This window comes from Apium graveolens, chromosome 7 (assembly GCF_009905375.1).
Source record: "Apium graveolens cultivar Ventura chromosome 7, ASM990537v1, whole genome shotgun sequence".
Taxonomy (NCBI): domain Eukaryota; kingdom Viridiplantae; phylum Streptophyta; class Magnoliopsida; order Apiales; family Apiaceae; genus Apium; species Apium graveolens.
Genome location: NC_133653.1, coordinates 31404561 through 31415856, shown reverse-complemented (window position 1 = coordinate 31415856; position 11296 = coordinate 31404561). Strand labels below are relative to the sequence as shown.

Genomic DNA, 11296 nt, shown 5'->3' with positions numbered 1-11296 from the left:
TTTATAAAATTTGATTAAAAATTGTTCAATTACCTAACAACCCCAACTTTAATTGTAAATTTTTATTTATTAAAATATATAGTAAATTACATAATAGAAAAATGAATTTTAATAAAAGTTTCAACAAAATTTATTTTAAAAATATTCATTACAATGCGAAAATGATTTCATTCCTTTTAATCATATGCAATACTTTATTTATAATTTTATGATCTTGCAAGATAATTGTTAAAATAAAAATGACATTATGACTTTATTTGGGCTAACTTAAAAATCATTGAACCGGAAAAAATATAAATTATAGAGATACTCAAATAAGTAGTACATGTTGAAAAAGAAAATCGGAAAAAATTGATGGAGTAACCACTAGGCAGTTAACACCGAGAAATGATATTGGTAGGGTTAACATGTACCATTAGATTATTGATAATCTAACGGTTCAGGTATTGTCTGACAACTCCATTAATAGAGTTAGCTTAACATGTTTGTGGAGAGAGATTAAAGCAAGAAGAAAGTATTTTATTGATATCTCAAGCTCGTAGATCTGAGATATGAACAACTCTATTATATATGTAGCTTACAAAAATGACAGCCTGGCCTAATCAACTATAGTCTATAATATGAATTTACTTAGCCACCAAGTAAGTTGACTTCAAGAGTTTGACTCTCTTTATCATCCCCCTGCAAGCTAGGAAGTAAGAACATGTTGAGCACTCCTAGCTTGGACAAGTGTTGCAACATTGAGTATGAAGGAATGGCTTTAGTAAGGAGGTCTATATGAGCTTTGGAAGGTATGTAAGCAGTTTTGATAACTCCTCTCTGCAGCTTCTCACGAACCAAATGACAATCTATTTCAATGTGTTTTGTGCGCTCATGAAATACATGACTGGCAGCAATGTGCATGGCAAGTTGTTGTCACAATATAGAGTGACAGGTTGAGCCTTGGAGAAACCCAGTTCATGAAATAAATTGAGTAACCAGGTTAACTCACAACAAACATCTGCTAAGGCACGATATTCAGCCTCGGAAGAGGATCGAGACACCGTTTGTTATTTTTTAGATTTCCAGGAAAGCAAAGAATCACCAAGAGTGACACAGTAACCCATGAGGGACTGTCTGGTAATTTGACAACCTCCCCAGTCAGCGTCAGCATAGGCAGTAAGAGCTAAAGAGCAATTAGCGGAGAGTACGATGCCTTGACCAAGAGTATGCTTTAAGTAGCGAACAACTCTATGAGCCGCATCCAAATGACACTGCCTTGGAGAAGCAATAAATTGGGAAAGATCATGTACTGTATATGAAAGATCCGGACGAGTAATCGTTAAGTATATTAAACCCCACCAGTCTGCTATAGAGGGGGATTAAATAGAATAGGATAAGCAGTGTTGCCCAGTAACGTATGATTTTGTTCAATAGGAATAGTTGCAACTTTAGCATGTTCTAAACCAGTATCTTTAATGATATCTAACATATATTTTCGTTGATTGAGATAAATTCCTTCATCGGATCTTGCTGCCTCAATACCCAAGAAGTATTTCAAGGGACCCAATCTTTAATTTTAAAATGAGAAGCAAGATGAAATTTAATTTGAGTGATGGTAGAAGAATTATTTCCCACCACTAAATTGTCATCCACATACACTAAGATAGCCAAAAAACTGGTAGGAGATGTCATCACAAATTATTATGATCAGAATATGCTTGTGTAAATTCATAGGCAAGCAAGACTGTTTTAAATTTCACAAAACCATTTACGAGGAGATTTTCTAAGCCCATAGAGAGACTTAACAAGTCTGCACACAAGAGGAGTACGAGCCGAATAGTTTTGGAAGTCAGAAGGTAAGATGTATCCTTGAGGAAGGGACATATAAACTTCCTCTTCAAAATCTCCATAGAGATAAACATTAGTGATCCATTTGAGTCACAGACCAGTTGCTAACAACTGCTAGAGAAAGGAGCAAATGGACTGTTGACATCTTTGCAACAGGAGCAAAGGTATCAAAATAGTTAATTCCCTCAGTTTGTGTAAAACCATGAGCTACTAATCGCGCCTTATATCGTTCAACAATACCATTAGAATTAAATTTGACTTTATAAAGCCATTTGCAACTCACAACTCGCTTGCCTGGAGGTAGAGGAACAACAGTCCATGTTTTTTTTTGCTTCTAGAGCATCCAGTTCAAGCGTCATAGCCTCGCACCAAACCGAATGCTCACAAGCAGCTTTGTAAGAAGTAGGTTCAGGAACATTGTAATATTAGCTATAAAAGCTTGATGTGTAGGTGTGAAGATATCTGGCTCAGGTTGTAGAGAAAAGCTAGTAATAGCTGAAGCAATGGACTTTGGAAGACCCACAAATTCTTGAAATTTAATAGGTACTGTTTTAACACGAGTACTATGTCGATGTTAGAAATATGTTGTGAATTTGATGATAAGTTAAACAAAACACCTTAGTAGATTTGACTTAGTGAATATTGTAGCTCTCGACGAGTGATCTAATATAGTCCCGACGGATAAACTTTATAGTCCCGACGGATAAACTTTATAGTCCCGACGGATGACAATTTGATATCCATCGAGAGTGTAGTTTATGTAATAATAAGTAATGTAGCACATTTCTGCAACATGTATTAATCTAGTAGATTGTGTAGGGTTCTCTAAGTCATGTTGACTACTAGATTGATATGTATAATAGGTTGACTAATTGTAAATATGAGATGTCTTGTAATTCTGTATAAGTGAAATAGAGTCAAGTGACAGATAGACTCCCGGCGGATGATCTACAAGCTCCCGACGGATGATCAACATATTCTCAACGGATGTTCAACTTACTCCCGAAGAATGATCATATTCAAAATAGCCGTTGATAGTGACAACAAAGTCACATGCGTCTGGTGTTTACAAAAGGAATGTGGCAACCCGTTAAGCAGGATTTTAAGAACAAAGAAGCATTACCATTTCCATGCTAATGTGAAGATATTCAAAGATGTTGGAATAGAGTAATGAAGTAGCATGGAGTTAGACCAGATATGGTTTTATTTTATTATCTTGTCTTACTGTCATGTAACTTGGTGCTATATAAACCAAGTGTAGCAAGTCGAACATTTAACTAAGCAAGCTTATTTTTTAGAGAAACATATCAAGTTGTATTCTGTAAGAATTTCTCTGTAGTTTTGTTTGTTCAACTTGTAAAGCAGCTGTGAGCTATTCAAAGCTTCACAGAGTTCTTAATCTGATATAAATATATCTCTGGTGGATACTTTTAAATCCACCATAAAGTTTAAAAGCCTGTGTTTTATTACTTAGTGTTTTGATCTCTATTACTCTTTCATTCCGCACTATTGCAAATCAAACACTGTTATATATATATATATTTAGTTAGAACAATTTTAAAATCTCAAAAAATAGCCAGAATTACATTTAACCCCCCTTCTGTAATTCTTGTTGTATTGTTAGGGAATTAAAATTGGTATCAGAGCAAGCTCTTGAAAAACAAAGATTATAAAAAATCAAAACAAACAACAAGATGAACAAGAAGGATGTTGGAGTTAAAATTCCATTTCTGGACAAAGACAACTATCACCACTGGAAGGTGAAGATGCACCTACATATTCTTTCCCAAGATGAGGCCTATGTGGAATGCATAGAGAGAGGTCCTCATGTACCAATGAGAGCTGCAACTAGCAATGAACCATCTGTTCCAAAACCTAGGCATGAATGGTCAGATCCTGATATTGAGCAAGTCAGGAAGGATAAGAAGGCCATGAACATATTATTCAATGGTGTTGATGGTGATATGTTTGATAACATCATTAACTGTAAAACAGCCAAAGAGGTTTGGGACACAATACATTATTTGTGATGGTACTGAGCAAGTGAGGGAGAACAAGATGCAGCTCCTGATTCAGCAATATGAGCATTTTCACTGTAAAGAAAGTGAGTCACTCTCTGATATATTTAGTAGATTTCAAAAGCTACTAAATGCTTTGAAGCTGTATGGAAGAGTCTATCAAACAAAAGAATCCAACCTCAAGTTCCTTAGATCTCTCCCAAAGGAGTGGAAGCCAATGACAGTCTCATTGAGAATTCTCAGGATTACAAGGAGTTCACCTTGGAGAGACTATATGGCATCCTGAAAACCTATGAGCTTGAAATAGAGCAAGATGAAAGGATGGAGAAAGGAAGGAAGAAATGAGGATCCATAGCACTGGTTGCTGAGTTAGAGAAGGAGAAAGAGATAAATGTGGAAGCTGTTGAATCTACATCAAAGGTCTGTAAAAATAAGGGTAAAGGGCTGGTAGCTGATAATGAAGATCAGTTGAGCCAAGATGACATGGATGATATTAATGAGCATCTAGTATTTTTATCCAGAGATTTTCCCAACTCAAATTCAAGAAAAATTTTGGAGCAGCCAAGCCAAATAGAAACATGGTTGATAAGTCAAAATTTAAGTGTTTCAAATGTGGCTTGGCAGGTCATTTTGCTAGTAAGTGTAAAAAGTCTGATTTCAGCAAAAGAAGTTTGAGCCTATTGATTATAAGCAGAAATACTTTGAGTTGTTCAAGCAAAAGAGCTTTTATTACACAAGAAAATGACGGGGCTGCAGATGGATTGGATGAAGATGAAGAAACAAGCTATGTCAATCTAACCCTAATGGCCAATCAGATGAAACAGAGACCAGTTCTTCAAGCAATCAGGTAATCACCACTAACTTAGCACATTTATCTAAAGCTGAGGTGTAATGATGCATAACTGACATGTCTACAAAATTATATCACATGCGTGTTACACTTAAGTCTCTCACTAAGGAAAATGCTAAAATTAAAGAAAATAATTTGTTTTTAAGTGAGTGGAATAATGTGCTAGAGTCTTAATTTATTGAATTTGAAAAATTGAGAATTGAGTGTAAAACTGCTAAGGATGAATAACTGAGCCCTTGAAGAAAGAAGAGATTTTAAGATAATAGTTTGAGAGAGAACATGAAGTAATTAAAGCATGGAAATTATCTAGAGATGTTCATGCTCAAATTACTAAAGTTCAAGGTATAGATCCTTTTGTGATACAGCCTGGAAAAAGAGCAAAGAGAAGCTTGATTCCAATCTGGTTGAAGGACTCTTTACAGATGTGGACTCGACGGATGATGAAAATCATCCGTCGGATAATCAAAAGGATTATTCGTTGAGAGACAAGGAGCCACATCTGTCGGCTGTGAGTAAACCAGTTAGCAAAGCTAAGTTAGTTAAATTGAATGAGAAATATGGATCAGTTTCTAAAAACTTTGTTCCAGGAGAATCAAGTCAAAGTTAGAAAAGAAAAGAAAGTTAATGTTGGTCATATGTCTATCAAGCAATTGAATGACAGACTTGAAAAGATTGTGGTTAAAACAGAAGCTAAAAGGAAAAATAATAGAAATGGGAAGGTAGGGATTAACAAACATAACAACTACACACCTGATAAATATGCTCTAAGAATAATATGTGTTAAATGTGGTAGTGTTAATCACTTGTCTGTTAATTGCAAGATTGCTATGCCTACTCCCATGACTGCACCTTCTTCTTTTCCCAACATGACTGCCATGCCTATGAATGCTATGCATGTTCAGAATATGAATGCACAACTTGCTAATATGTCATTTTCACCTAATCCTTATTATGCTGCATTTAGTATGCCACAAATGCCATTTAGAATGCCTTACTGGAATAACATGTTTGCAAATAGCATATCTTTTCATGTAAACCAAAATGTGCATGATAATTCTGTTTCAATGACTGGCTTCAAAGGTCCAACTCAAATGACTAAGGATGAATCTGAGATCCCCAAGTCAAATGAGATCAACCTAAGAAACCAAAGAAAAAGGCTAACAAGGCAATACCCAAGGAAACTTAGGTACCAAAATCAACTTGATTTGGTTTTGATGTGTGCAGGGAAACAGAAAGAATCTTTGGTATCTAGATAGTGGTTGCTCAAGGCATATGACTGAAAATTCTACCCTGCTCATTGAGTTCAAAGAAAGAGCTGGCCCAAGTATTATTTTTGGAGATGACATCAAGGGTTATACTGTGGGATATGGATTTATATCAAAGGATAATGTCATCATTGAAGAGGTTTCCCTAGTGGATGGACTCAAGCATACTTTGTTGAGTATCAGTCAGCTTTGTGATAGGGGCAACTCAGTCACTTTTAATTCAGAAGCCTGTGTTGTGACCAATAAAAAGAGCAACAAAGTGGTTCTCACTGGAGTGAGAAAAGGGAATGTGTACCTAGCTGATTACAACTCATCAAATGCAGAATCAGTAACTTGTCTTCTCAGTAAAGCAAGTCAAGATAAAAGTTGGCTATGGCACAAGAAGATGTCTCATCTAAACTTCAAGACCATGAATGAGCTAGTCAAGAAAGAGTTGGTCAGAGGTATCCCTCATGTGGAGTTTACTAATGATGGATTGTGTGATGCCTTCCAGAAAGGAAAGCAGATTAAAATATCATTCAGAAAGAAGCTTGATTCAACAATTGAAGAACCTTTGCAACTGTTGCACATGGATTATTTGGACCAGTCAATGTGTTGTCCATCTCAAGGAAAAGATATTGCCTAGTAATTGTAGATGATTTATCAAAGTTCTCTGTGACATATTTTCTAAAGTCCAAAGATGAAGCTAGTGAAATCATCATCAATCACCTAAGGCAAGTCAACAATCGTCTGGATTTCAAAGTAAGAAGAATCAGGAGTGACAATGGAACTGAGTTCAAGAATTCTGTGATGAGATCATTTTGTGAAGATAATGGGATTATGCATGAGTTTTCTGCAGCTAGAACTCCACAACAAAATGGAGTGGTGGAAAGAAAGAACAGATGTCTTATTGAAGCTGCAAGAACAATGATAGAAGAATCAAAGTTACCAACATACTTTTGGGCTGAAGCTGTGAATACTGCATGCTACACTCAGAATATCTCTTTAGTTAATCAAGCAAAATGCATGACACCCTACCAATTGTTCAAGAATAGGAAGCCAACTCTAAATTTCCTACATGTCTTTGGCTGTAAATGCTACATTTTAAGAAATCAAACTGATCAACGTGGAAAGTTTGATGCCAAAGCAGATGAAGGAATATTTGTTGGATATGCTGTTGGAAAAACATATAAAATTTACAATCTAAGAACCAACATTGTTATGGAATCAGTACATGTTGCGTTTGATGATAAAAAGATTGAAGGACTGCAAGATGGAGATTTCCATGAGAGCCTGAAATTTAATAATGTTGAGATGGTTAGTGATGACAGTGATGATGAAAGTGATCAAGAAACTATGGCTAAGGACAACACAAAAAAATCTACACCTAATGAAGCACATAACTCACCATCCGTAGAGTTACATAATGCTTCATCCATCCGTAGAGTTACATAATGCTTCATCCGTCGGTAGACAATCACCCTCATCCGTCGAGGTACAAAGTGCATCATCCGTCGGTACAATAAGAGAAGCTGAGAGTTAAAACAGATCACTTACAGAAAGAACCCCAACTTTAAGTCAAAGATCCACAAACTCAGGGGGAGTTTCTTTTAATCAAAACTCAGTCACACAGCAAGACAACAATGAGGCCTTTTCATCAAGAGCTAATCTACCACAACTGAGAAAATGGATTATAGATCACCCTTTTGAACTCATTATTGGTGGTGCATCTTCTAGAGTTCAAACAAGGAAAACAACTCAAGAAGAATATTTGTATATCAGCTTTCTCTCTAAGGAAGAACCAAAGAAGGTAGAAGAAGCTCTGTTGGATCCTGATTGGGTTTTAGCTATGCAGGAAGAGCTAAACCAATTTGAAAGGAATAAGGTATGGAAGCTGGTACTCAAGCCTAAGGAAAAGAATCCAATTGACACCAAGTGGGTATTCAGAAACAAGATGGATGAAAATGGCATAGTTGTCAGGAACAGAGCTAGATTGGTTGCTAAGGGCTTCTGTCAACAAGAAGGAATAGATTTTGATGAAACTTTTGCTTCTGTTGCAAGACTTGAAGCCATCAGAATTTTCCTAGCCCATGCAACCCATGTCAATTTCAAAGTCTATCAAATGGATGTAAAAAGTGCCTTTCTGAATGGAGATTTGGAGGAGGAAGTCTATGTTAGTTAGCCTCCTGGTTTTGAAGATCCAAATTTTCCAGAATATGTCTACTATCTTTTGAAAGCACTTTATGGACTGAAGCAAGCACCTAGAGCCTGGTATGACACTTTATCAAAGTTCATCTTAGAAAATCACTTAACAAGAGGTCTGTTGATAAAACTTTATTCTTTAGAAATGTTAATGGCTCTAGTATACTTGTTCAAATTTATGTAGATGATATTATATTTGGCTCTACAGACGAAAAACTTTGCAAAAAGTTTATCAAACTGATGCAAAGTAAGTATGAAATGAGCATGATGGGAGAACTAACTTACTTTCTTGGTTCACAAGTTAAGGAAGTTAGTGATGGAATATTCATTAGTCAAACCAAATACATTTTTGATCTTTTAAAGAAGTTTGATCTAATGGATTGCACATCTGCAAAAACTCCCATGGCCACTGTAACTAAGCTTGAATTAAACACTACTGAAAAGCGTGTGGATATTTCAAGCTACAGAGGCATGGTTGGCTCACTTCTGTACTTAACAGCTAGTAGGCCAGATATAATGTTTACTACTTATTTTTGTGCTAGATTTCAGGCTGATCCTAGAGAATCTCACTTAGTAGCTATTAAGAGAATTTTCAGATATCTCAAGGGAACACCAAAACTTGGAAATTGGTACCCTAGAGATTCTGGTTTTGATTTAACTGGTTATTCAGATGCAGATTATGCAGGTTGTAAAATAGATAGAAAAAGTACAACATGAACATGTCAACTTCTAGGAAACAAGCTTGTGTCCTGGTTCAGTAAAAAGCAAAATTCAGTTTCTACTTCTACATCTGAAGCTGAATATATTGTTGTTGGTAGTTGCTGTGCACAGATTTTATGGATGAAAAAACAATTGTTGGACAATGGTCTACAAGTGGACATAATTCTTATTTTCTGTGATAACACAAGTGCAATTTGTTAGGTCACACACACACTGTAGAGGGGGTGAATACAGTGTATAGTACAATCAAATCAAACTTTAATTTCTCAAGTAACAGAAAACAAACTTTATTGAAACAATAAACTCTGTTACAGTATGGAACTGTCCTCTCTCAGTGATGAACAAATATCACGAGAGCTGCTAGGGTTACAATAATTAATCTTCTCGATTGTGATAACACTTATAGTGTAAACCCTATGTCCGTGTTTATATACTACACAGTTACAAAATAATCGCTAATTGATATGAAATATAATTCTGCTTCCTAAAATATATCAATCAGATATCTTTTCTTCCAAGTATTTTATTCTTCATAGAATTCCTTCTTCATGCATATCTCTTCTTATGTTTGTCTCGATCTTCTTTCCTTTAACCAGCTGACTTCCTTATCTAAACGTCCTTCAGTACTTAAGTTCTGATATCCATCTTTTGATGATTATCTCCTGATAATATAAGTACTAATATCCTTAAGTCCTGACTTCCAGTAAGTACTGATTTATCCTGTTTAAGTAAGATCTGAAAACTAAACATAAATCACATTAACCATGACATTATCAAATATATCTAACAATCTCCCCCAACTTGTAAATTGGCATAATATACAAGTTTAACAGATATTTGATGATGTCAAAAATATTAAGTACAAATGCATGAGAATTTGACCAGATAACTACAACTTACAGTCCTTAAAGCTTTACCAATCTTTAACTTCTGATAACAACTTCAGTCTGTATTCATATCAGAATTTAAGCAGTTGTAGATCTTGACTTGGCTTCATCTTCTGATCTCTCTAATGTCAGGAGTTGTTCTGAGATAGTTCTTCAACAAACATCTCTTAGCATATCTGAGTTCATCAATCATCCTCCTTTTAGCATCTTTAAGTTCTGCAGAATTTTCACCAATTTGAAAGATTGCAGCCCTGAGATCATTAATTTTAGCTTTCCTTATGTCCTGATCCAGTCTGATCAAATATGCCTTATCAGACTCAAGATTGAATTCCACAGCCCTGTAACCCAGAAAGGTAGTTATAATCTTGGCAGTGTTGGGCTTCATCTCAACTATATCACCCTTGTGATCTCTGTACTTTGGAAGATATGTGCTGTCAGACTTAACAGAATAAAGACTTTTCTGTCTCTGAATCTGATTCTTCAAATAGTTTGCAGCACTTTCTGTTATTCTGTCATTCACTTGAAGTAAGAATAATACATGCTCCAGTTCTTTAAAATACTTCAGTGGAATGGCATTTTCCCTGATATGATAAACCCTACCATCTGTCATGAAGTACAACAAAATGTGTTCTTTCAAGTAGGTATGGTAAACCATTTGTACAGATTCCAGTTGATTCAATCTCTCAGGAGTTGCTCCAATACCTGGTTCACTTAAGGAAGTTGGATCATTGGTAGTGTTCTGTATTCTTCTTTCATCAGCACTTCCCAATCCAGTTTTATCTCTTGCTTCCTTTCCAGTAACCACTCTTGCTTCAAAACCACTTGCAGTAGTCTTCAAAGGCTGAGTCTGTTTGGCTTTAGTGAATCCTGGTAGGAGTGTCTTTGATTTATCATAACTAACTATCTCTTGACTCTGAACAACTTGAGCCATGTTAGAGGTTGTCTTAGAAACTTTTCTTAAAGTCAGAGCAAGATCAACATCTTCATCAGTAATTTCTTCATTCACAGGAGGCACATAAATCTTGATAGGTTCACCAACTTTTTCTTTGCCCTTGGACCTTGGATCTATCTGCAGTTGTGATTTAGCCATAATTGCTTCAGGATTTGTCTTTTCTTTTATCACAATGCCTTTGAGTGTTGGAAGTTTCTTTTACCAGAAACTTCAGATTAGATTTGACTTTTCTGATTTAAGTCTGGCTTCTTCTTCCATTAGACTCTCCAAGTCCATTCCTGGATTTTCCTTAATAAATAACTGTCTTGACATTTCTTCATCAAGATCTAAAAGTGCATCAGAACTTATCCTTTTACCAGTAGCAGAAGTAATTCTTTTTCCAGCATCAGAACTTATTTTGTGACTTGTGATTTCAACTTTTCTTGATGAGAAACCTCTACCTTGACTATGACCTCCACCCATTCCAGAGGTTCCTTGGTCATGTTTTTCATCATCCTTCCCCTTCAGTGTCTTATCAGTTTTGCATTTGGACTTAATTACTTTCTCCCCCTTTTTGGCATCAGCAGGTAACATAAGAGAGACAAGCAATTCTA

The 11296-nt window shown here is 35.7% G+C and overlaps 1 protein-coding gene across 1 annotated transcript in view; it reads right to left on the bottom strand.

The window, feature by feature from the left end:
* Positions 1–1049: 1049 nt before the first annotated feature.
* Positions 1050–11296, bottom strand: part of LOC141673476 (uncharacterized) — a 74605-nt gene continuing 64358 nt past the window's right edge. Inside the window, exon 5 of the mRNA XM_074480226.1 lies at positions 1050–1257. Within this exon, the coding sequence (XP_074336327.1) occupies positions 1050–1257 (208 nt within the window). The remainder of the gene's footprint in view (positions 1258–11296) is intronic.